Raw genomic sequence first — 27,281 nt, 5'->3', positions numbered from 1 at the left:
CTACAGTCCAGATTCAAAAACACCCGTCTGAAAAGAGACAAAACTTCGACTGACTAAAAAGAGTCTGGTGGTTTAGCCAACTATCGACCACAATCTAAAAATCCATTGAGGTCCAAAAACAACACATTCAACAAGCCATTTTTGCAAGGCCAAAAACATTAGAGAACAAAGGATGTCATTCTAAACAGATGCTCTCCTGCTATGTTCTCTTGGTAACATCAAACATATTATTAATGTCTAATAAACAGCGCTTGGCAGAACTCTTTCCCCCCTATTAAAAAAGAGTACGTGTCCAAAAACAATTCCCCTTTTCTCACCCGAGGAGCCACCCCCCACTCTTTTCACAACAAAAAAAAAACTGCTGCAGGAATTGTTTTAAAAATTACATTGAAAAAGTCAATACCATTGAAGCTGTATCCAACCGTTGTCTTATCCACTGTGCGTGCTGTAAAAGATTGCAAAAACATTACATGATTCTGGGATGGTAGGAGAGGACGTTGAATTGAAATCAAAATGAGCAGACAGACAGACATGGGGATTCACTTCGTGTTTTCTGAATGAAACATCCTGAAACGTAACGGTGGGGCAGAAAACGCTGACGCCGGTAGAAAGACGGCTGGTTCCCTTGGCGATGCTGAAACTCGCTTGGCTTGGGGAGAAAGGGGGCACCACAAAACAGTACTTTCTGTGCTCTCTTTCCCTTCCTCTCTCTCTAGCCTGGGAGAGAGGATTAGCAAGGCCAACAACAACAGGGAACTTGGGCTTCGTTCAACCATGACGCGAGGGTGTTTTTCAAAAACCACACCGGCTTATTTGCATCGAGAATTCTTCTGATCTTGTCCTTCTTGAAACAATAACGAGTTTTGAGCCCCAGAGATAAAGTTGGAGCTCATGCAGAGCTCACGCAAGCAAATACTGCATTCTCACTTGGGTAAAGAGAAGGGGGGGGGGGGGGGGGGGGCGCGCTTTCCTCCTACAAAGAATTCAATTCTTGTCTGGTGATGGTAAGGGAATAACTTAAAAAACTCTGGCCCTCAGGCTTTTGGGAATAAGGAAATGCACCCCCAACCCCAACAAGAAAAGGTTAATCAAATACACAAGGTCATTTCCATGTAAAAGGAAACATTAGCATTCAACATGGGAAGTTTATTGGAGCGTATCAAATTTGGTGTCAAATGAAAGCAAAAAGAGTCTATATTTTTTGGGCATGAAGGCAAGTTTTTCAACCATTTTCCAGCCTATAAAATTTGGAATGAGCAAAGGCTTTGAATTCTGGTCACACAGATGGAAAATGGGTCATCTGCAGAAATGATTTGCCTTCTGTAAGAAATATTGCATAGTGTCTGTTTCTGTTACCAGAAACCCACATATCTTTGAGATATTATCTAATTCCTCTCCCCTGTGAGGAGGGAGGTTTATGAAAGTTCACATAAGTTAATGTTTCTCCTGATAACAATTTTTTTTATAAATTATTAAGTAATTAAAACATGACACTCTTACCAAATCGGTAAGAGAGTGACCAACAAAATGTTTTTATCAGTAACAAGAGTGACTACAATTGAATTGGCCACAACAGGAAGTCATAGCAGTCACAAACCACAGTTGCAGTAGAGCACAGCACAGCACAGCACAGCACATGCATACATTTAATGTATGGGTGGTCCTGGGAATCGAACCCAATGCCTGTAAGTACCAAGCGCTACCAACTGAGCTACAGAGGACCACAATAATAAAAAATAATAAAAAAATAGGACCAAAATAATGAGGGATAATTAACATTAACGCCTAAAAGCTAGATAGATTCTGTCGACAAAATCATGGTTCACTGAGATCAAATGGTCACGAGAGTGAGGGACAGAGATTTGTTGCGCACCGCACATCACCCACCTTAACTGAGCGGAGGTGGTTAGCATTTTTGAAACTATTTAACTTAAATTGCTTAAAACCTGGACTTTTTATGTCATTTTATGAAGCACATCATACCGGCTTTCAAAGTAAACAAAATATGACCATAGACATTTTGAGAGAGTTATTTAATAAACCCTTAATGGGCCATTGAAACCAGCATCTCTCATCTATTGGTTTTCAAATCAACGATATTTTATTGTCCAGCAGCCAGAGGCATAATCCTAGTCATATTAGTAACCCGTGCTAGTTGGTGATAATCCTAGTCATATTAGTAACCCGTGCTAGTTGGTGATAATCCTAGTCATATTAGTAACCCGTGCTAGTTGGTGATAATCCTAGTCATATTAGTAACCCCGTGCTAGTTGATGATAATCCTAGTCATATTAGTAACCTGTGTTAGTTGATGATAATCCTAGTCATATTAGTAACCCGTGCTAGTTGATGATAATCCTAGTCATATTAGTAACCCGTGCTAGTTGGTGATAATCCTAGTCATATTAGTAACCCGTGCTAGTTGGTGATAATCCTAGTCATATTAGTAACCTGTGTTAGTTGATGATAATCCTAGTCATATTAGTAACCCGTGCTAGTTGATGATAATCCTAGTCATATTAGTAACCCGTGCTAGTTGGTGATAATCCTAGTCATATTAGTAACCCGTGCTAGTTGGTGATAATCCTAGTCATATTAGTAACCCGTGCTAGTTGGTGATAATCCTAGTCATATTAGTAACCTGTGTTAGTTGGTGATAATCCTAGTCATATTAGTAACCCGTGCTAGTTGATGATAATCCTAGTCATATTAGTAACCCGTGCTAGTTGGTGAAAATCCTAGTCATATTAGTAACCCGTGCTAGTTGATGATAATCCTAGTCATATTAGTAACCTGTGTTAGTTGGTGATAATCCTAGTCATATTAGTAACCCGTGCTAATTGGTGATAATCCTAGTCATATTAGTAACCCGTGCTAGTTGGTGATAATCCTAGTCATATTAGTAACCCGTGCTAGTTGGTGATAATCCTAGTCATATTAGTAACCTGTGCTAGTTGGTGATAATCCTAGTCATATTAGTAACCCGTGCTAGTTGGTGATAATCCTAGTCATATTAGTAACCCGTGCTAGTTGGTGATAATCCTAGTCATATTAGTAACCCGTGCTAGTTGATGATAATCCTAGTCATATTAGTAACCTGTGTTAGTTGATGATAATCCTAGTCATATTAGTAACCCGTGCTAGTTGATGATAATCCTAGTCATATTAGTAACCCGTGCTAGTTGGTGATAATCCTAGTCATATTAGTAACCCGTGCTAGTTGGTGATAATCCTAGTCATATTAGTAACCCGTGCTAGTTGGTGATAATCCTAGTCATATTAGTAACCCGTGCTAGTTGGTGATAATCCTAGTCATATTAGTAACCCGTGCTAGTTGGTGATAATCCTAGTAATATTAGTAACCCGTGCTAGTTGGTGATAATCCTAGTCATATTAGTAACCCGTGCTAGTTGATGATAATCCTAGTCATATTAGTAACCCGTGCTAGTTGGTGATAATCCTAGTCATATTAGTAACCCATGCTAGTTGATGATAATCCTAGTCATATTAGTAACCTGTGTTAGTTGATGATAATCCTAGTCATATTAGTAACCCGTGCTAGTTGGTGATAATCCTAGTCATATTAGTAACCTGTGTTAGTTGATGATAATCCTAGTCATAATAGTAACCTGTGCTAGTTGATGATAATCCTAGTCATATTAGTAACCCGTGCTAGTTGGTGATAATCCTAGTCATATTAGTAACCCGTGCTAGTTGGTGATAATCCTAGTCATATTAGTAACCCGTGCTAGTTGATGATAATCCTAGTCATATTAGTAACCCGTGCTAGTTGGTGAAAATCCTAGTCATATTAGTAACCCGTGCTAGTTGATGATAATCCTAGTCATATTAGTAACCCGTGCTAGTTGTTGCACCTTAAGATCTCCCCTCTTAATTTCAAACCAATATTTTAAACTGGCGCATAGCCTACAGCCATCTGTGCATTATAATAGGAAAAAATACATATTATAAACATTTTAAATCTTAAAACGGTTGCGTCAGTCTCATAGCTTCTTTTTTATACATGTGCCGAGGTCGTATGTCGTAGGTGGTATTTTGGTTCTGTCATCCCAGAAGTGTCCCAGAGTCTGTTTTGAACGATAAATATATTTACATGAATTCAAGCCCTGGAGGGAATTATTTTATAAAAAACAAAAGTATTCGGTTGTGATTGTACTGTTGCAATATTTTATAGGCTACTAAATGTGGCCAACCATCCTCCAGGAGAGTGTTAAAGGGGCAGTGTTGAATTTTGAGACAGGCTTGAATATGCAGATAAACCAATAGACAGTGTGTAGCCTACATTTCTGTCTGATTCTCTATGGTAAAAAAAAAAAAGATAGCAATGCATTATATTTTGTAAAGATGCATCCTTATTTGGTGACTTGAGCTTTTGAACAAGTTAAAAATATGTGTCCTACTTTGGGCTGGGCGATATGGACATAATATTATATCACAGTGTATATATTTATATATTTTAATTTGACAGTTAAATGTTGTGGAATAATAAAAGCTCTACATTTGCTTTATGAGTAGTGAGTGATCCCAGGGTGCTTCATGAGTAGTGAGTGATCCCAGGGTGCTTCATGAGTAGTGAGTGATCCCAGGGTGCTTCATGAGTAGTGAGTGATCCCAGGGTGCTTCATGAGTAGTGAGTGATCCCAGGGTGCTTTATGAGTAGTGAGTGATCCCAGGGTGCTTTATGAGTAGTGAGTGATCCCAGGGTGCTTTATGAGTAGTGAGTGATCCCAGGGTGCTTTATGAGTAGTGAGTGATCCCAGGGTGCTTCATGAGTAGTGAGTGATCCCAGGGTGCTTTATGAGTAGTGAGTGATCCCAGGGTGCTTTATGAGTAGTGAGTGATCTCAGGGTGCTTTATGAGTAGTGAGTGATCCCAGGGTGCTTTATGAGTAGTGAGTGATCCCAGGGTGCTTTATGAGTAGTGAGTGATCCCAGGGTGCTTTATGAGTAGTGAGTGATCCCAGGGTGCTTTATGAGTAGTGAGTGATCCCAGGGTGCTTTATGAGTAGTGAGTGATCCCAGGGTGCTTTATGAGTAGTGAGTGATCTCAGGGTGCTTCATGGGTAGTGATCTCAGGGTGCTTCATGGGTAGTGATCCCAGGGTGCTTTATGGGTAGTGAGTGATCTCAGGGTGCTTTATGAGTAGTGAGTGATCCCAGGGTGCTTTATGAGTAGTGAGTGATCCCAGGGTTGCAACACATACATTCTTAGGGATTGCAATGAGTCTTTCTCCATTCTGATTGAAGTTGAATTGAACAGTATAAAACAATCAAAACAAATTTCAGCACTTTTATCATTTCCTGCACTCCATTGCAGCGGTGGAAAAAGTAGCCAATGGTCATACTTGAGTAAAAGTAAAGATACGTTAATAGAAAATGACTCACGTAAAAGTGAGTCACCCAGTGAAATACTACTTGAGTAAAAGTCTAAAAGTATTTGGTTTTAAATATCCGTAAGTATCAAAAGTAAATGTAGTTGATCAAATGTACTTAGGTAAAAGTATAAATAATTTCAAAATTCTTATATTAAGCAAACCAGATGGCACCAATTTCTTGTTGTTTTCTTTACAGATAGCCAGGGGCACACTGCAAATCTCAGGCATAACACAAATGCTTTGTTTGTAAGTTTAGTGAGTCCACCAGATCAGAGGCAGTAGAGATGACCAGGTATGTTCTCTGTTTAGTGAGTCCACCAGATCAGAGGCAGTAGGGATGACCAGGTATGTTCTCTGTTTAGTGAGTCCACCAGATCAGAGGCTGTAGGGATGACCAGGTATGTACTCTGTTTAGTGAGTCCACCAGATCAGAGGCAGTAGGGATGACCAGGTATGTTCTCTGTTTAGTGAGTCCACCAGATCAGAGGCAGTAGATGACCAGGGGGATGTTCTCTTGATAAGTGTGTGAATTGGACCATTTTCCTGTCCTGCTAATAAGCATTCAAAATGTAACTAGTACTTTTAGGTGCCAGGAAAAATGGAGTAAAAAGTACAGTATTTTCTTTAGGAATGTAGTGAAGTAAAAGTTGGCAAAAATATAAAATAGTAAAGTACAGATACCCCCCAAAAAACCACTTAAGTAGTACTTTAAAGTATTTTATTTACACGACTGCTAAATTGAGAATTTCCACACTGCCACGAAGGGTTGCACAATATGGGCAAATAATCTAAGACTTATTTTTAACCAAATGTTGCAATTGCGATTTGACTTGCAAAATAGAGCAAAACTGTTAGAATGACTATTCTAATTCTACAGTTAGAATGCAGTCTTCGAATACAGTGTTGTTTGATATGACAACAAATTAAAATGCCAGAGGAGTTATTGTGACAAAATAGGAACTAAAGTGTTGATAAGTGTTTCCTAGGGGACCCTATAAGCTTTGGCTACATTGCATGTGTTCTCTTAGCTACTTCATGTAGCGAACATATTCTTGCTTTGCATATAACTCTTTGATTTAGAAGATACTGTTGCACAAACAACATTCTGAGTTAGGTCGACGCCATCACTGGTATTATCAGGCTGTATAACCCAACTACGTTTGCTCTGACTCGGTACATTTATTAGCTAACTAGCTATTAGCATTAGCAGCTAACAATTAGCATCTCAAGATTTAGGGCAACATGCTAAGCCACAACAAACTAGCTGTTTGCTGATGTAAGAAACAAACAAAGTGTCATTATAGAACGCTAGTGGATTTATATTATGAAGTAAAGTGAAAACAGAATTGTTGCATGTGCTGCATTAACCATGCAGAAGGAACGCAATTGTCTCGCGGTCGAGGAACATCAAATGCGCTCCTTGAGTGACAGGGGCGTGGCTAGGTCTGTGTGGAAAGTGGCACCGCGAGAAAGAGCCCGGAGAGAGATGACTCAAGTAGCGAAGTCAACTATAAAATTTATATTACATATATGGCATGTTTACATTTAACAAACCAAATATTAAAATACCAGTATATAAGGTAAAGTAAAAACTCAAACTGTCTCTGAATCAAAACCGGTATATCATAAAATACAGTATACAGCCCAGCCCTACTTGTCTGGAGGACAACAAAAAAAAAGTTACTGTCAAGCCCTGGCCAGTGTGTAGCATAAGGGTAGCCTAGTGGTTAGAGCGTTGGACTAGTAACCGGAAGGTTGCAAGTTCAAATACCCGAGCTGACAAGGTACAAATCTGTCGTTCTGCCCCTGCCCCTGAACAGGCAGTTAACCCATAAGAATTTGTTCTTAACTGACTTGCCTAGTAAAATAAAAAAGGTAAAATAAATAAAATAATAACCAAACATGCAAAGGAGGATATGAAATGTTTATATCTTTGTGCATCTATTCCAGATACATCACCGTGAAGGAAATTATTCTTTTTTTCCCTTTAATTTTGACAGACAGTCAATGCTGAGACCCAAAGTCTCTTTTCCAGATTAGGCCTGTATAGCACCACAATACACATCAAAATACAATAAACACATTAAAACAACACATTAATAATTTAGCATTTCTGTATAGTACAGTTCAAGGACCCATGATGTCATTCTGTTTTTGAGGTGTTGATCCACTTTCCATTTTACTGTCGTTCAATAACCAAAAGATGTTTTCAAACTCAAGTGTCTTACCATAGCTGACAACCATTTCTTTCTGCAGACAATCTTAATTCAGAGTAGATATTTAACAGATTTTAGAAAATATGGTCTCACAAAAAAAAATAATAATAATTATGTTACCAAACTTTGCATCTCCACTCTTTCTCAAGTGTTTTAGAAACAATTTCTTGTTAAAAGCAGATTTCAGCATATTGTTAAAACGTTGTAATCGATGGTTGTTGCTTGGCAACACTTTAAAGTGAAAGAGTGAGTGTCAGCGTCACTGCAACCCTGGACTTGTACATGACAAACAAAGTAAACCACTTGTTATGTAAAAAAAATAAAAAATGGTTAACTAATGTATGAGATGTACGTGGATTGGGCTTATTCTCATTGGCAGACACCCTTGCCTCTTCCACACTCGCACTAGCGTGTGGCGGAGGACCAAGTATGGGGAGCGCCAAGCTGGGCGAATGCCAAGCCAAATGACTCAAAAATGTGCCTTTTCATCCCTTGTGTTTCCTCGGAAAGAGATTGAAAGGAGAGCAAGAAAGAAAGAAAGAAAGAGAGAGCGAAATACAAAAAGAAAGAAAAGAACGGAGAGAAAACAAGACTGAGCGTGATAGGGAAGCATGTCATAACTAGGGCTGTTGCAGTGACCATATTACTGCCACACCAGCAGTCATGACCTCAGTCAAATTCTACGTGACCTTTGAGTCACGGTGATCTCCTCTTATGCACTCTGGACATGCGTTAGTAGTACTCAACTCACTAACAACCATCAGGTCCTAATGGCCTGGTACTCAGAGCTCTATGGTCCCTCTAAGCATGCAGAGAGATCGGCTGACAGTTTAATTAAATATGTTTTGTTTTGAAAACGTGTTACTATTGATGTGTCTTCAGATCTACCAAAGATAAATAATGGATTTCGTCCGATGGTGGGTGTGTGTGTGTGTGTGTGTGTATGATATGTATGATATATATATTTGGGGCGGCAGCGTAGCCTAGTGGTTAGAGCGTTGGACTAGTAACCGAAATGCTGCAAGATCAAATCTCCGAGGTGACAAGGTACATATCTGTCATTCTGCCCCTGAACAAGGCAGTTAACCCACTGTTCCTAGGCCATCATTGATAATAAGAATTTGTTCTTAACTGACTTGCCGCTCAGATCCCTTTCGTCAACAACCGGTGAATTGCAGAGCGCCAAATTCAAATTAAATTACTAAAAATATTTAATTTTCATGAAATCACAAGTGCAATACACCAAAACACAGCTCAACTTAATACACCCACAATGTTAGATTTTATGTGAGGACAGCTCTTTGCAGACAAAACGTTACAAACAGCTAGCAGCAAAGTAGATTGGTCACGAAAGTCAGAAAAGGAATCTAATTAATCGCTTACCTTTGATGATCTTCGTATGTCTGCACTCACGAGACTCTCAGTTACACAATAAATGTTAGTTTTGTTCGATAAAGATTGTCTTTATATCCAAAAACCTCCATTTGGTTGGCGCGTTTTGTTCAGTAATCCACAGGCTCGAGCGGTCACGACGGGCAGACGAAAATTCCAAATAGTATCCGTTAAGTTCGTAGAAACATGTCAAACGTTTTTTTACATCAATCCTCAGGTTGTTTTTACAATAAATAATCGATAATATTTCAACCGGACGGTAGCCTTTTCAATAGAAGAGAGAAAGAAAAGGTCTCACTCCCGGCGAGCGAGCATGCACAAATCTGAGGACATCTGGCTATCCACTGACGCGATGTGATCATTCTAGCTAATTTTTCAGAATAAAAGCCCGAAACTATGTCTAAAGACTGTTCACACCTTGTGGAAGCCACCGGGAAAGGAATCTGGTTGATATCCCTTTAAATGGAGGATAGGCTTACAATGGAAAAGAGTAGTTTCAGCAAAACAGCACTTCCTGGATGGATTTTCCTCAGGTTTTCACCTGCCATATCAATTCTGTTATACTCACAGACAATATTTTGACCGTTGTGGAAACGTTAGAGTGTTTTCAATCCTAATCTGCCAATTATATGCATATTCTAGCTTCTGGGCCTGAGAAATAGGCAGTTGACTTTAGGCACGTTTTTCATCCAAACATCAAAACACTGCCCCCTAGCCTAAAGAGGTTCTTAACTGACTTGCCTAGTTAAATAAAAGTCAAATAAATAAAACTAAAATAAATAAATAAATAAATAAATAAATAAATATATAACAGTAACCGGCTGACAAAATGTCATGACCGCCACGGCCCTAGTCATAACTCAATCAAGTTGAGTCCAACCTAGCTGGTCCATGTTGGCCAATAAGCATCAGTGGATATCGCAATGAAATGGCACCATAGCACCTTTCCAAATCATCCTGGCAACTTTGTTGGGTAAAAACTACAAGTCAGGCAAACTGTATGTGATTCATTGCCTTCCATGTTCAATGAATCTGCCTCTGGAGATGTTTCAGAACATTTATTGAATATAAGACCATGAGTATAGCGCTCAGGTCACAACGTGTCAAACAGATTGGCTCTTTACCAGCATGCATCTCCTCCCTCAACCGATCCTTCAATGCCTCGGCTCAGGTAGAGGAGGGAGTGAGGCGGGGAGTGCTAGAGTGTCAGGAGGGATGAATCGGTGGACCCTTTTAACTCCACCACAGCCCTCTGCCACCAAAAAGGTCACTGCTTCCACATCTGCTCCTCTCCTTTCATAATGTGTGAACTGAAAGAGGAGAGGACCCTGGAGACCGCTTCACTCACACACACGCCAAATACACAGACACACACACACTCAGTGACTCGCACCTACGCTTAACACAACACACTCCCCAAATAGGCAAAAATGCACGCACACACCACCTCTGTCCCTCACAGGCAGGTTTAATGGTTGAAAAGAGGCCTGGCGTTGACTCGACAAAGTCTTCCCGATGTACGCCTTTTGGCAGAGGGGTAAAAAGTGTGAGGACATGAGGGAGAAAAAAAATTATACGAAAGTTGAATCAAATAGCGTTCCCTGGGGCCAAGCAGAGGCATCATTGTGTTGAAATAAGTGATTCATGCTTTTATCATCCCAGGCGATGCCCAGATTGTTCTTTCAGCCAGAACTGCTAGGCTCACTGGTATCCTCAATGAGGTCGGAAGAAAGATTGCTGTGTAATCTGATTTTATTCCAGTTTTTCTAACATTCAGAGAGCTGTGTTGAGGAGATAGGCTGCGTAAGCTAGTCTTACGTTCTGTGGACAGCTCAAATATGAATTCCTGTGGATAATTTGGAAGAGGTTTTTATCTCATTTTAGACAAAACAAACATTTACAATGGTCCTTTCCCTTGTTGTTTTTCTGCCCTGAAGAGACATCCTGCCTGAGTTCTTCACTGCTTCTCTTATCAAAAGGACAGATCATGTACAATGTCACATGATACTATTTAGGATAAACTGAGCTGAAAGAGTTCAGATATAAAGTACCAGTCAAAAGTTTGGACACACTCATTCAAGGGGTTCTTTGTTTTAACAATTTTCTACATTGTAGAATAAGAATAAAGAAATCAAAATTATGAAATAACCCATTTGGAGGTAACCAAAAAAAAAGTGTTAAAAAAAATCTAAATATATATGTGAGATTCTTCAAAGTAGCCACCCTTTGCCTTGAGAGCTTTGCACACTCTTGGCATTCTCTCAACCAGCTTCACCTGGAATATTTTCCAAGATTCTTGAAGGATTTCCCACAAATGCTGAGCACTTGTTTGCTGCTTTTCCTTCACTCTGCGGTCCAACTCATCCCAAACCATCTCAATTGGGTTGAGGTCAGGTGGCTGTGGAGGCCAGGTCATCTGATGCAGCACTCCATCACTCTCCTTCTTGGTCAAATAGCCCTTACACAACCTGGAGGTGTGTTTTGGATCATTGTCCTGTTGAAAAACAAATGATAGTGGGACTAAGTGTAAACCAGATGGGATGGTGTATTGCTGCAGGAGGCTGTGGTGCCATGCTGGTTAAGTGTCCCTTGAATTCTAAATAAATCACAGACAGTGTCACCAGCAAAACACCCGCACATGCTTCACGTTGGGAACCACACATGGGGAGATCATCGGTTCACCTAGTCTACGTCTCAAAAAGACAGGGCGGTTGGAAACAAAAATCGCAAATTTGAACTCAGATTTCCACCGGTCTAGTGTAGATTACTCGTGTTTCTTGGCCCAAGCAAGTCTCTTCTTAATATTTATGTACTTTAGTAGTGGTTTCTTTGCAGCAATTCGACCACGAAGGCCTGATTCACGCAGTCTCCTCTGAACAGTTGATGTTGAGATGTCTGTTACTTGAACTCTGTGAAGAATTTATTTGGGCTGCAATTTCTGAGGCTGGTAACTCTAATGAACTTATCCTCTGCAGCAGAGGTAACTTCCTTTCCTGTGGCGGTCCACATGAGAGGTAGTTTCATCACAGCACTTGATGGTTTTTGTGAGTGCACTTGAAGAAACTTTCAAAGTTTTTGAAATTTCCCAGACTGACTAACTTCATGTCTTAAAGTAACATCGAGAGCATCCTGAATGGTTGGATCACTGCCTGGTATGGCAATTGCTCGGCCTCAGACCGCAAGGCACTACAGAGGGTAGTGCGTACGGACCAGTACATCACTGGGGCTAAGCTGCCTGCCATCCAGGACCTCTTCACCGGACGGTGTCAGAGAAAGGCACTAAAAATTGTCAAAGACCTCAGCCACCCCAGTCATACTGTTCTCTCTACTACCGCATGGCAAGCGGTACCGGAGTGCCAAGTCTAGGACAAAAAGGCTTCTCAACAGTTTTTACCCCCAAGCCATAAGACTCCTGAACAGTTAATCAAATGGCTACCTGGACTATTTGCATTGTGAGCCCCCCCAACCCCTCTTTTTACACTACTGCTACTCTCGGTTTATCATATATGCATAGTCACTAACTAACTATACATTCATGTACATACTACCTCAATTGGCCCCGACCAACCAGGGCTCCCACACATTGGCTAACCGGCAGTTCAGACTGCCTTCTCATCTCTGCACTAGTGCCCTGCCTCAACCACAACTCCCTGCCAACCCTGAGAGGGGGCTTTGTCTGTCAGATCTGACCCTGAGTGGGGCTGTAGGGGCACTGGGCTGTGTACAGGCCGCCCGGGGTGTGGGCTCTCTCTCTCATCCCTAGCCTCCAGCCTCGTGCCCAGCCACATGATAATAATGACCCCGTATGGCATTCTAACCCCCCCCCCCCCCCCCCCCGCTCACTCACTCCATCCCCCGCAGGAAAAAAAAAGCACACAGCTTTAGTAAATATCATTTGGACAGGTGGCCAGCCACCCAGACCCACCCCGCCTGCCCTCTCTCCAAACAGATATCAGCTCAGGTCTGCTGGAAAGCCCCAAATGAGCAAGCACGCACGCATTGCCCCACCCCCTCCCCCAAAAGGCCCAGCTAATGTCTGTCACCCACTGAGCTGTCTGTGGGGATTACTGACTGCACAGTACAAAAAGGCCTGTGTTTGGCTAATGTGCAGGCAAACCATCTAAATTACTGTTTTGGGTATGGGACTGTTTTGGGCATGGGAGATATCCATAGACCAGATAGCTACTGTAGATGCTATTTTGATAGTACCTTATAATACATTATAGTAACATTAATAATAATTAATACTAGTTATTGCATCATAAGAGCATTGGAAACTTGGAAAATTAAGCTATAGAGCAGTAGACTTAAGACGAGCTATGATGACAATACTATTTCCCAGTCAATTATAAAGTCTGGTGACATACAGGCTAAATAAAGCCCATTTTATTGATCTTTTTTTTCTTCATAAAAATAATGGCCCACGTTTCATCTCCCAATTGCAAAATATAGCTATAATCAAAGAAATTAGACAAAGCCCATGAAACTAACTAACATTCAAAAAGATTGCGAGTCTGAGGTTTACATTTACCTCTTCGCCTACACCAGCAAAATTACAGGGTATTTAGACAGATTAGATAGCTGCCTCTTTTAGGTTTGCCTTTCAGAAATGTAAGTAGCTTAAAACTAGTTAAATAATCACAGTAGCTAATTTATTATGGCGTTCGCTATTTCATAAAGCGGCGAACCAACGTTGGACAGGGGCGTCACATTTCAGGCATATTTTCTTTGAGCTTCACATTTCAGTGGCTCTGCGCTGGCTATCTGACGTTTACGGACCTGTATAGAAAGATACAAAATTCCATATGTACAAAATAAAAAAAAACTAAAGCTCCACAACGTGATTTTTTGGGACTTTCGGGTAGTTTCTAGAGAATTGGCGTTAGGTTATGCCCCTAGTTGCGCTCAAAAAATAAAATAAACATTTGTCTGCACCGCGCATGGAGAGGATATGGCACGGGAAAGCACGGGACTGTTGTATAAACACTTTATATTCGAGTACATTTACGCACCGCAAAACATCGCTTAAATCACACGTCTGCAAGTGTATTTACCAACAGTCGATAGAGAAATATCCAGAAAGCTAGCTAGTTAGCCAGCTAACAGCACAGACTTATGAGTTGAACGCAATGTAGGACAGAAAACGATGCCTTGCTTGACAAAGCCACAACGTGTTTCAAGCACAGCGGAACAGTATATTCAATTGCAACATGGTTAGAAGGTGAATTCATTTATATCGTGGGATACATTGTTGAATAAATGTCCTCTAAAAATATTAGACAAACACAACCGTTTATTTTTTCCCCAACCCAGACCGATTGTACTCGTGTCGTTGCCTGGTGCTGGAAAAGGACCTCAATGCTAGCTAGCTCAAACCCCACAACACCGCACCGTGGTGCAGCAACAGTCAGCACAGTGGAATAGTCAAACGAAAACACACACACACAATACATTTAGACAAAGAAAATGCTTTCCCCGACTGAAAACAAATGGCCATAAATACCCAAATGTGGTCGGCAATCTATGCTCGAACATAAGCAACCAATTCTCTCTGAAAAACTTAAATTCACTTTAACTCCAGTACAACCACCAGCCCTGAATCTCAGACTTACCCTGTCACAACAGGCGCCATCTTCCACAAACTCTCACCAAAACTCCAACACTCGCGATATCTTTTCTCCCCAAGACCAACAATCCGCCGAGACAACAGAAGCAGACTGGCGATGCAGGGACGCTGGAGAGGGGGAGAGGAGTCCAGAAAGGAGGGGGAGGCGGAGGGTTGCTAGAGAGAGTGAGAGAAAAGGGCAGACACCACAACAATAGGCGTGGGAAACTTCAGACATCACGCGAGACCAGGAAAACTCTCACCATAGACAAGCATGGAGGGATCGTGGAACTATCGCGAGATGGACGTGGAGTGGAGTTGTTGCTTATTTTATAGCGCTGAAATAGTATTCCCACGTGTTTACGGGGTAATAAATTACAGCACCGATTGGAACATAGTTTGGCATAGAATTTTGCACAATGTTGTGAGGAAGCCTGTATTTTCCCAGGCCCCCAGGACTTATTCTGTATGCAATAATAGTGTTTAATTTTTTAATGACTACCTCATCTTTGTACCCCAGACATACAATTATCTGTAATGTCCTTCAATCGAGCAGTGAATTTCAAACACAGATTCCACCACAAAGACCAATTCCTCGCAAAGAAAGACACCTATTGGTAGATGAGTAAAAAAAAAAAAAATCACCATGAGGCATAAGATGAAAAAACAGTTACAAAGAACTGAGGATGGATCAACAACATTGCAGTGGTTAGCGCGTTGGGCCAGTAACTGAAAGTTGCTGGATCGAATCCCCGAGCTCACAAGGTAAAAATCTGTTGTTCTACACCTGCACAAGGCAGTTAACCCACTGTTCCCTAGTAGGCTGGGGGGGTTTGTTCTTAACTGACTAGTTAAATAAAGGTTAAATACAAAATTGTAGTTGCTCCACAATACTAACCTAATTGACAGAGTGAAACGAAGGAAGCCTGTACAGAATAAAATACTCCGAAACATGCATCCTGTTTGCACTAAAGTACAACTTTTTTTTTAAATGTGGCAAAGAAATGTACTTTTTGTCCTGAATACAGTGTGTTATGTTTGGGGCATATCCAATACAGCACATCAAAGGTGGGACCAAATCATTGTTTTATAAGTCACAAGTCCCAAGTCAAGACAGGCAAGTCCGAGTCAATTCTCAAGTCAAGACCGTCAAGTATCAAGTCAAGTTCTAGACTTTGCGTTTCGAGTCCTAAACAGGTCATAATGTGCTCTTCACCAAATATAATACCATTTCATATTTTTAACAAGAGTAATAGTATTTTTTAAATCTTTATTTAACTAGGCAAGTCATTTAAGAACAAATTCTTATTTTCAATGACGGCCTAGGAACAGTGGGTTAACTGCCAGTTCAGGGGCAGAACAACAGATTTGTACCTTGTCAGCTAGGGCGTTTGAACTTGCAACCTTCCGGTTACTCACTCTAACTACTAGGCTACCCTGCCGCCCCACATTTACGCAAATCATGAATGCTTTTAAAAAATATCTATATATTTATTACTTTCTACTTTACTTTCTACTTTCTAAATAAACGTTATATTTCCATGGAAATATATGGGTAGCCATGAGAAAGACACACCCCCCCCAATAGTGATCGACTATCGAGGATCGCTATGGGGCGCAATCGGGCGGTGTAGGCTTATACAAAATCGCCCAACCTTAACACACACACACTCTCTCTGTGTGGTTACAGTAGGCTAACGTATGTCAATGTTTTTAGGAACAGCAGTAACATCAGGCAGGATTTAGGCTACCAACTGCCTAGCCAGTTGTAGCTCAATCTTGGGTGCAATGATCACATTCCTGCACTGACTGACTAACTGTGTGGAGGCTCATTGATTTAACGTTACGTTAGCCTACATGCTACACCAGTAAAGTAATAAAATATATAGCTGTCGGCTATATTAGCCACGACTTACAGTTCTTTATGCAGCTTCAAATGTCAAACAAAGTTGTAAATTGTTGCAACTCCGTCTGTCATTTTCTTCCCGCATGTTTTGCAAGTTGCCATCTGTTTTTTGTTGATACAGCGTCGTCTTTATATCCGAAAATAATAATTTTGGGTATCGTCTTTCCAAGGGCTCCATCTGAATTCACCCACCAACCTTCCTCTGCACTGCCACGCACAACTCTTTCTCACCTGGCACAATTTGATTGGCTGCTGTCTGATTTAAACTGTATTCCGTGAAATGAAGAGTTGCACACTTTTTTTAATAGCATCATTTTTAATATTTGGGTTTGGGGAGGGTATCAAGTCAGGTCGAGTCATAAGGCTCAAGTCCAAGTCAAGTCACGAGTCATCGGTGTTAAAGTCAAAGTTGAAGTGCAAGTCATCATATTTGTGACTCGAGTCTGACTATATTTTCAAGCATAGTGGTGGCTGCATCATGTTATGGGTATGCTTATAATCGTCAAGTTTTTCAGGATAAATGGAGCTAAGCACAGGCAAAATCCTAGAGGAAAAACAAAATAACTGACTAAATAACTCTGTCAGAATCCATATGCCCACATCTTCTACGTAGTGCACCAGATGCTACCTTTCCCAGTGCATACCATATAAATCCTCACGTTTCATATCCTTCAGCTTAACTCATTTTTATTGACCCTTTGCAGGTCTGCCAGAGAGAGAGGGGAAAAGAGAGGAAGAGAGAAAGAGAGGGGGAGGTCAGGGAGAGAAGTAAAGAGAGAGAGTGAGTGAGTGAGTGAGTGAGTGAGTGAGTGAGTGAGTGAGTGAGTGAGAAAGAGGGGAGTCAGAGGAGAGAGGGGAGTCAGAGAGAGAGGGAGAGAGCAAAAGAGAAAGGGAGAGTAAGAAAGATGAGGAAGTCAGAGAGTGAGAGTGTGAGGGAAATAGTGAGAGGGGGGGTTGCATCAGAGTGTGACTGGCTTGACGCCCACACTATGAAGACACAGAGAGGGAGGAGGATCACATCCTCCCCAATCCGATTTTCCATTCTTTCATCATTTTAATAGTCAGCCAAAGACCTCTAGCTAGTCCCAGCATTGAATACAGGAAGAATAAAGTTTCTCAAAATGTTTTACAGCTGAACACAGTAAAAAAAAGACAACACAAATGCACGTTTATTTCAGAAGAGGGAGGGAAAAAAAGAGAGAGAATCAAGCTACTGCTGTCGATGCTTGTCAATATGTTATATTCTTTTGTTTAACAACTGAAGTTGACCTCTAACCACTCGCTGTTGTAAAACTCATGACATATTTTTTATGGATACTTTCCTACGTGATTTAACGTTTCCTTTTAGGGCCCCCCTTGGAATCCTGATGTCTCCGACTGTTGCTTTTTGGCATCCGCATCATGATTCCGAGTACTTTGGAAAATTCATGTGTGACCTCACAATCAAAACAATGTGGTAAAACATTCCAAATAAAGGCTAAAGCACCACGTTTGGTTCTAATCAAGCGACGTCAATCATTTAGCAGAATTTCTCCATCTACTCAGTCTTTCCCTGTCTTTTCTCGCCCCTCTCTCTCGTAAGGTATGAAACAATTATTTTAAATGGACAGGAACGCTCTCTAGAGCTCAATAAAGGGAAGGTAAGCCGCCAATTCAAGCAATCATGACTATGCCACGAGTGCTCCATCTATAAATCCTCTCACTTGACTGCCTGAGTGTCTACTGCCAATAGACAGATTGGTCATCATTCGCCAACCTCCTTGTTCCCAACCAGACCTGACTTTGTCATGTTATGAATTTGCCACAAGATGGGTTGAGTCACGTGATTAACTACTGTACGATGGATTTGGCAGCTCGTCTTCCATTTTATTATCTTTATATATTCGTCACTAGGATAGACACGTCTGGATAGGCTTTTTCTTTGGAGCATCTAGCTGAAATAGTCAAATGAATGACGGGAAATTATAGTGTGTTTTGAACTCTGAGAAACAAATTTTCATGGTTTTGAGTTCAGCGTCGTAATGAATCATTATGAGAGGTTATTTGATCTTTTATTTTTGGTTTGAGCTTTGTGAAAGCAAATGAGGAAAAAAGCCAGACGATCAAACAAGTAGTGAAACTACAGGTTCTTCAGCAGGGATTTGTGTGGAATCTGTTGTGATGAAACTTAAAATAGCTGGACAGACAGTCAGATAGAGAATCAGACAGACAGACAGAGAAAGAGAGAGAGAGATAGAGGTTTCAGACTCAGACAGAGACTTTCAGATGGACACAAAAAGAACAGAAAGTGTAGGTGCCAGACAGCCAGACTGACAGGCAGACAAAAACAGGAAGGAGAACCATATTTACTCTGTAACCTAGCATGTGCTTCTCTCCTTCACCCCCATATAAACAAACCTCTTCAAGCCTCTGCATCTGTCAGATCCAACTCAGATATTATCCGGTTCTCTTTATGAATCAAAGCCACAGCGCCTCACAAGACGAGAGTCACACATCACTTTGCATGGCTAGTGTGTGGGTGTGAGGGAGTTCAAGGCATGAAGGACGGAGAGACAGGGTGGCTACGTCTGCCTGTACCGGGATGCCTAGGAGGGGCACGGGCCAGTCAGCTTTACAAATCAAATGGAAGGGGACCTGGAGGTGACATGGAGTCCAGGCGGAGAGGCTGGGGCTTTAAAAGGCCCGACCCCCCCCCCCCCCCCCTCCCCATTTATATCTCTCACCCTCCACTCAAAGATCCCCATCACATGACTGTGAGTGTTCCGAAAGCCTGGAGCAGAGCGTTTCTGTGATGGTGTCACAATGACGGGGTGATAAGTTGTACATATAGTGCTAAGAGAATTCGGACTGTGTATGTTACAAACACTATGAGCTCATTTCTTCTTCTCTTTTTTTTTACAAGCTGTGATAAAGAGGTAAAGCAAGAAAATCTGCCTTGGGCCGTAAATATTGGCATTTCTGTCACTTGACAAATCTTAAGGGGTCCGATTCAGTTACACGATATATGATCTATACAATCATGACATTTTAAGGCTTACAAAATGAAGTTACTTGACATGGTTACAAACGTACTGTTAATGTGAAACCAGACATACCTGTCCATGTGTATCGGTCACTGTTAATGTGAAACCAGACATACCTGTCCATGTGTATCGGTCACAATGTGAAACCAGACATACCTGTCCATGTGTATCGGTCACAATGTGAAACCAGACATACCTGTCCATGTGTATCGGTCACAATGTGAAACCAGACATACTTGTCCATGTGTATCGGTCACAATGTGAAAACAGACATACCTGTCCATGTGTATCGGTCACTGTTAATGTGAAACCATACATACCTGTCCATGTGTATCGGTCACTGTTAATGTGAAACCAGACATACCTGTCCATGTGTATCGGTCACTGTTAATGTGAAACCAGACATACCTGTCCATGTGTATCGGTCACAATGTGAGAATTTATTGCCTTCATTATGGGATTAATGAGGGTTTTATTGCTTGTTAGTCAATATAAAACCTCATAAGAAATCAAACTCTTGATTAGACATAAATCTATGTCAAATATATTTTACAAGCATTTGGAATGAGTCCATAAATGGACCATAAATGTACAAAAGTAGATTCTTATCAGCATTGGAAACTATAATTACATTATTAACAAAACATGAAAATATATATATATATATATATATATATATATCTTTAATTTCTCTATTTTTACCAAGTCCTAGACCTTATACCTATGCCAACAACTGTGTTATAATCACCCCAGTGGAGTTGTCCATGGCAGATTGTATTCCCATTTCAGATGAGGGAAACAGTCTAATAAAAAGTATATGAGTGTCGTCTGCTCTCCCTGGCTCTGTGCAGGCTCTACCAGTATCTTTTACAGTTCTGTCTTTGCCTTGGGGCCGTGGCACCATCTGATTTGTTTTGTTTAAACGGTGGAAATGATCATGAGTTCTGAAAATATGTATTATTCATTATATTACAAAAACGGGAATATGTTGAATCCTTTATAAAGACTATGAATTATCCCAAATTAGTTATTTGCTAAACAATAACTTTTTGTATTTTGCCATAATAGTTTCAACCCTCTACTTGTAGTAAAGTAAGTAGCCTTGGCTTGTGTGAGCCGGAAGGAACTTAAGTGAAGGATTTCTCAATAGTAGAATGAGGTTATAGCCACATCAACAGGTTTCCTGGCATGTCCATATTACACCAGCAAATGGCAATGCTGTAATATTTGAGTGTTTTCTATAGTCCATAGAAGATGTCCAATCTTCTAAACTAAGACCCTGGAACAGGCCACCAAAACTAGTGATAAGCAAATGATGATAACATCAGCCATTCACATGATGCGTTTTCAGTAAAGATCACATTTTCTGGTAGAGATCACATCATGTGTTTTCCCCCTTCAGGGACAGACTGAACTCTCCCCCTTGAAGATGTTCACTTTTTTTTCTCTTTCTAAAAGACTGCCGTACATAGCACGTTCTATGTAAACTGATTGACAACTCCCCCCAGTTTAGACCCAAACACCCTGGCTTGCGTCCCAAAAGGCCAGCTATTTCCGTATAATATAGTGCACTACTTTTAATGGACCCTGGTCAAAAGTAGTGCACTATAATAGGGAACAGATATCTAGAAGTCTTAGTCACAGTGAGATAATGCAAGTTGATTTTAACAGTGGTCATTTAGCAGACGCTCTTACCCAGAGCAACTGACAGGAACAATTAGGGTTAAGTGCCTTGTTCAACGGCACATTGACAGATTCTTCACTTAGTCGGCTGACGGATTCGAACAAGCGACCTGTCGTGTGTGCGCTTCCATTCAATGAAAATGTAATTAGTCAAATGACTCAGCAACTCCAAACAGGAGAAGGAATATCACATCATTGATAAGAATCTGCTAGGATGCAGTGCTGCTGCCACAGGTTGTCTGAGAAGTTCATGCTGAAGAGAGAGGAACAATGAGGCCTAAGGGTTTTTACTTACAAGGTCTTGTGACTCCAATGTTCTCTCTTCAGCCATTTTTTTTTTAGGGTGATATTTTCATAATGCCCAAAAGTAATGTGCAAAGTGAAAAATGAGTTCATACCATGCACACTTGTGAAAGCTTTTAAACGCATCTGCAATAAGCTTTGTGAACTCTTCAGTCGCCTTAGGCCTGCTGTAGTTTTCCTTAACAGCCTAATAACATTAGACACGTTTGGTATAATGTCAGGCAGGTTTGGGCCGATGGTAGTAACCTAAAACACACAATAAGGACATTGGAGCCACGTGTTGATTTGCGTAAGCAACTACATTCATACTGTGGCAAAGGAAACTGATGTGATCGGGAAGTCTTTATTGGATAGTATGTTACTGCAGATATAGTTTTACTGTAAGTGACACTCACTGTTCCTCCCTTCAGGCTATGTGGAAATCATGAGTCAATATGTACTTTCACACTGTGTTTCTGTTATAAAAAACAAAATGGACCTTTCTCCAAACCTCAACAGAAATTATTTTGTTTGTCGTCAGGATCTGGTGGAAATATTTGCTCCTGAATCTTCATATGCAGTGTCAATAAGGACCCGTTCAATAAGGACTTGTTCAATAAGGACTTGTTCAATAAGGACTTGTTCAATAAGGACCCGTTCAATAAGGACCCGTTCAATAAGGACCTGTTCAATAAGGACCCGTTCATTAAGGACCCGTTCGATAAGGACCTGTTCAATAAGGACCCGTTCAATAAGGACCTGTTCAATAAGGACCCGTTCAATAAGGACCCGTTCATTAAGGACCCGTTCAATAAGGACCCGTTCAATAAGGACCCGTTCATTAAGGACCCGTTCAATAAGGACCTGTTCAATAAGGACCCGTTCAATAAGGACCCGTTCGATAAGGACCCGTTCAATAAGGACCCGTTCATTAAGGACCCGTTCATTAAGGACCCGTTCATTAAGGACCCGTTCATTAAGGACCCGTTCATTAAGGACCCGTTCAATAAGGACCCGTTCATTAAGGACCCGTTCATTAAGGACCCGTTCGATAAGGACCTGTTCAATAAGGACCCGTTCAATAAGGACCCGTTCGATAAGGACCCGTTCATTAAGGACCTGTTCAATAAGGACCTGTTCAATAAGGACCCGTTCAATAAGGACCCGTTCGATAAGGACCCGTTCGATAAGGACCCGTTCCAATGTTTTGGGAGGTTTTCATTGTAGTGAGGGCTTGTACATAATCCCTGCTCAAACCTAAACCAGACACGAGAACAAAGAGGGAAAAGGACAGAGATGTCATAACAAAGAGGGAAAAGGACAGAGATGTCATAACAAAGAGGGAAAAGGACAGAGATGTCATAACAAAGAGGGAAAAGGACAGAGATGTCATAACAAAGAGGGAAAGGACAGAGATGTCAGAACAAAGAGGGAAAAGGACAGAGATGTCATAACAAAGAGGGAAAGGGACAGAGATGTCATAACAAAGAGGGAAAAGGACAGAGATGTCATAACAAAGAGGGAAAGGACAGAGATGTCAGAACAAAGAGGGAAAGGGACAGAGATGTCATAACAAAGAGGGAAAGGGACAGAGATGTCATAACAAAGAGGGAAAGGACAGAGATGTCAGAACAAAGAGGGAAAAGGACAGAGATGTCATAACAAAGAGGGAAAGGGACAGAGATGTCATAACAAAGAGGGAAAAGGACAGAGATGTCAGAACAAAGAGGGAAAAGGACAGAGATGTCATAACAAAGAGGGAAAGGGACAGAGATGTCATAACAAAGAGGGAAAGGACAGAGATGTCAGAACAAAGAGGGAAAAGGACAGAGATGTCATAACAAAGAGGGAAAGGGACAGAGATGTCATAACAAAGAGGGAAAAGGACAGAGATGTCATAACAAAGAGGGAAAAGGACAGAGATGTCATAACAAAGAGGGAAAGGGACAGAGATGTCATAACAAAGAGGGAAAAGGACAGAGATGTCAGAACAAAGAGGGAAAGGACAGAGATGTCATAACAAAGAGGGAAAAGGACAGAGATGTCAGAACAAATAGGGAAAAGGACAGAGATGTCATAACAAAGAGGGAAAAGGACAGAGATGTCATAACAAAGAGGGAAAAGGACAGAGATGTCATAACAAAGAGGGAAAAGGACAGAGATGTCATAACAAAGAGGGAAAGGACAGAGATGTCATAACAAAGAGGGAAAAGGACAGAGATGTCATAACAAAGAGGGAAAAGGACAGAGATGTCATAACAAAGAGGGAAAGGACAGAGATGTCATAACAAAGAGGGAAAAGGACAGAGATGTCATAACAAAGAGGGAAAGGACAGAGATGTCATAACAAAGAGGGAAAGGGACAGAGATGTCATAACAAAGAGGGAAAGGACAGAGATGTCATAACAAAGAGGGAAAAGGACAGAGATGTCATAACAAAGAGGGAAAGGACAGAGATGTCATAACAAAGAGGGAAAGGGACAGAGATGTCAGAACAAAGAGGGAAAAGGACAGAGATGTCATAACAAAGAGGGAAAGGGACAGAGATGTCAGAACAAAGAGGGAAAAGGACAGAGATGGCATAACAAAGAGGGAAAGGGACAGAGATGTCATAACAAAGAGGGAAAAGGACAGAGATGTCATAACAAAGAGGGAAAAGGACAGAGATGTCAGAACAAAGAGGGTTATATCTCTCCACTTTGTGTAAATTCTTATGAGATATTCATGTACAGTAAACTAAGCTCAACAGCTGGTTAAGCTTGGGTTTAGTGCCCTTATTCTGCAATGTGCTCCTGACACAAAGTTGGTTCAGTCACATATAGCGAGAACTTAACACCATATATATTTATAGAGCAGTCCCAGCAATTACAAAATACTAATACAATCCATGGATAAAACCAACTCATAAAACCTTGCTAGAACCAAAATAAAGCAAAAACCTTTCCTTGATGTTTTTTGTTTTTTTCTTAGGTCGTCAGAATGGCAGTGGCGATACCTTACTTTTCAAGTTGATCCTGTCTAAAGTCCCATCACGGTCTCCCTCTCTGTGTGGTGTATTATATGACCCATGTTTCCTCCTTGTTGCTAACGCTAAATGCTATCGTTGTGAAGAGAGTGTTTGGATGGACTGCTTTACTTTGTCAACTGCAGCATTTTTAACCCTGACCTTTGATTCTCTGCCACACACACACACACACACTATAAAACACACAGAAAAAAATACAGCGTCACACAAATAGACATAGATTAACACAAAAAAGGCAAACACACACAGCCCCACAGTATGAGCCTGCCAAGTGAGCTGCAATGAGGCCTTGACCCTCTGGTTCCCCCTCGTCCTCCATCTCTCTGACTGTCAGCCGGGGGGCCCAGAGAGTCAGGAAGAGCACTGGTGATTAGGAGAGGGGGCCCGTCGAGGGGGTCCGGCGGCCCTCTGACCCACTGTCCAATTCCTGGCAGCCAGCCGTGGATTCTGAAGAGGCCCCGGAAATGTTTGTTGGAGGATGCATACCCCAGACTAGACAGCAGGGACTGTTATGTGATGAGCAGTAGGAGCTACTAGGAGGACAGAATGTATAGTGATTGTTATGGTAGGCTGTTAAAAAGGGAATGAGTGGGTGAGGAGGGAGGAAGAGGGGAAGAGAGACAAGGAGAGGAATAGGAAGGAGAGGAAGAGAGAGGAGGAGGAGGGGAAGAGGGAGGAAGATTGACATTGACAAGGAGAGGAAGAGAGGAGAAGGAGAGGAAGAGAGAGGAGGAGGAGGGGAAGAGAGACAAGGAGGAGAGGAAGAGAGACAAGGAGAAGGAGAGGAAGAGGAGAAGGAGAGTGAGCTAGAGTGCTAGAGGAACAGGAGAGCAGGCCATTCAGCGGGAGAGCTTTTGAAACACAGGTGCCTCATTTGTCTGCCAATAAAGCCCCTACTGAATGAGCAAACCTGTGAATGAATGTTTATTTGAGCTTTTGAGAGCAAGATGAATGCGCAAGGGTGTGAATGAATGGATGAAAGAGAGAGAGAGAGAGCGAAGGAGTGTTTGTAAAAAGAGTGAAGTTGCCATTGAAGGAGCACTCCATGGAGACTGTAGTTCCAGCTGTTAGGGTAGAGGGAGGAGGAGAGAGGAAGGAGGAGGGAGACAGAGGGAGGGGGGGTATAGGGAGGAAGAGAGAGGAAGGAGGAGGGAGACAGAGGGAGGGGGGGACGAAAGAGGGAGGAAGAGAGAGGAAGGAGGGAGATGGAGGGAGGGGGTAGAGAGAGGAAGGAGGAGGGAGACGGAGGGAGGGGGGGAAGAAAGAGGGAGGAGGAGAGAGGAAGGAGGAGGGAGACGGAGGGAGGGGGGGGGGAGAAAGAGGGAGGAGGAGAGAGGAAGGAGGGGGGGGGTAGAGGGAGAGGGAGACGGAGGGAGGGGGGTAGAGGAAGGGGGAGAGAGGAAGGAGGAGGGAGACGGAGGGAGGGGGGAAGAAAGAGGGAACAGGAGGGAGACGGAGGGAGGGGGGGTAGAGGGAGGAGGAGAGAGAAGGAGGGAGGAGGGAGGGGTTGGAAGAAAGAGAGAGGAGGGAGAAAGATAGAGAAGGATGGAGAAGGGGAGTAGAGGCAGCAGAATGAGGCAGAGAGGTGGAGTGAAAGAGAGGGAAGGCCAAGGCAGAGGGAGAAGTGGGAAAGAGGAAGGGTAGTGAGGGAGAGGAAGGGTAGGGGTAGTGAGGGAGAGGAAGGGTAGAGGAAGAGTAGGGGTAATGGGGGAGAGGAAGTGGAAGGGTAGGGGTAGTGAGGGAGAGGAGGGGTAGAGGAAGAGTAGGGGTAGTGGGGGAGAGGGAGTGGAAGGGTAGGGGTAGTGAGGGAGAGGAGGGGTAGAGGAAGAGTAGGGGTAGTGGGGGAGAGGGAGTGGAAGGGTAGGGGTATTGAGGGAGAGGGAGACAGCAGAGGGAGGGAGAGGGGGGCAGTTTGGTTTTTAGGCAGCCCGTCTCAGACAATGTGACATGGCACACGCTATTAATTCTGGCTCAGCAGAGCCCCTGCCCAGCCATCTGCTCAGGGTCACAGCCCCCCCCCCCCCCATCCCTCCCCTTTTTAACCCCTGCCTAGCAGACACCCAGTCAGCACCCGCGCCCAATCTCCATAAACAATGCAGCCAACCTGCTCCTGTGGCGGGGCGCAGGCCCACACAGAACAATGGTCTGTCAGGTGACAAGGGCCCCCTGGAGTTAATATACATTACAAAAGGGCTTTTTTTAAACGCCAGGCTTGCTCTTGCTCGCTCGCTCGGCTGCCCGTCATGGTTGAATTTGAGCTTGGCGTTCGGTTGTGTTAGTTTGGCCGTTTGTTTTCTTTCTTCTGGCCCCCCTCTCTAAGCGTGGCAGGGTGGTGCTGTTGAAAAAAAACACTAAAAAAGGAGGGAGGGAGAGAGACAGAGAGGGATGGTACATGTCCCCCCCATCTCAAATCAATTAATTTATGTAGGTTTTAATATATTGTTTTTCCGTGGACTTTTAAGACAGTTGGCAAACCAACATTAATTAATGGTGAAAATAAGTATATATTTGACCTCTAAAACAAACAAGTCCCTTTCAACCTTTTAAGTAAAGGAGTTGGGTGAGGCCAGCTTACAGCTAAACGTTTGGGATCTTTAAATCGTAGCAAGGAGGGGAGGGACCGAAGCCTTGGCTGATCAGACATCTTTACGAGCTATCTACATGTCAACGTTCCCAAGGGGGTGTGTGTTTCCTCTCCTCTTCAACCCATCCTTTTCCCTCCATCTATTGTTTAATTGGAGAAATAGAGACGTGG

The 27,281-nt window shown here is 42.2% G+C and overlaps 1 protein-coding gene across 3 annotated transcripts in view; it reads right to left on the bottom strand.

Annotated features, from left to right (window-relative positions):
• The window catches only part of rbpjb (recombination signal binding protein for immunoglobulin kappa J region b), a 107,006-nt gene extending 92,158 nt beyond the window's left edge, over positions 1-14,848 (bottom strand). For 2 of the 3 annotated variants that reach the window (XM_090214888.1, XM_090214889.1), the window contains exon 1: positions 14,615-14,795. Coding sequence is in view for 1 of the 3 variants with exons in the window: in XM_036958256.2 (XP_036814151.1) it covers positions 14,615-14,634 (20 nt within the window). In the remaining 2 variants the exon portion in view is untranslated. Of the gene's footprint in view, positions 1-14,614 lie in introns of all 3 variants that reach the window. The other variant, XM_036958256.2, reaches the window with a different exon arrangement.
• Between the last annotated feature and the right edge of the window lie 12,433 nt (positions 14,849-27,281).

This window comes from Oncorhynchus mykiss, chromosome 21, assembly GCF_057628025.1.
Source record: "Oncorhynchus mykiss isolate SJ-2025 chromosome 21, ASM5762802v1, whole genome shotgun sequence".
NCBI lineage: Eukaryota > Metazoa > Chordata > Actinopteri > Salmoniformes > Salmonidae > Oncorhynchus > Oncorhynchus mykiss.
The sequence above is the reverse complement of the archived record's forward strand: the minus strand, read 5'-3'. Positions and strand labels throughout refer to the sequence as shown.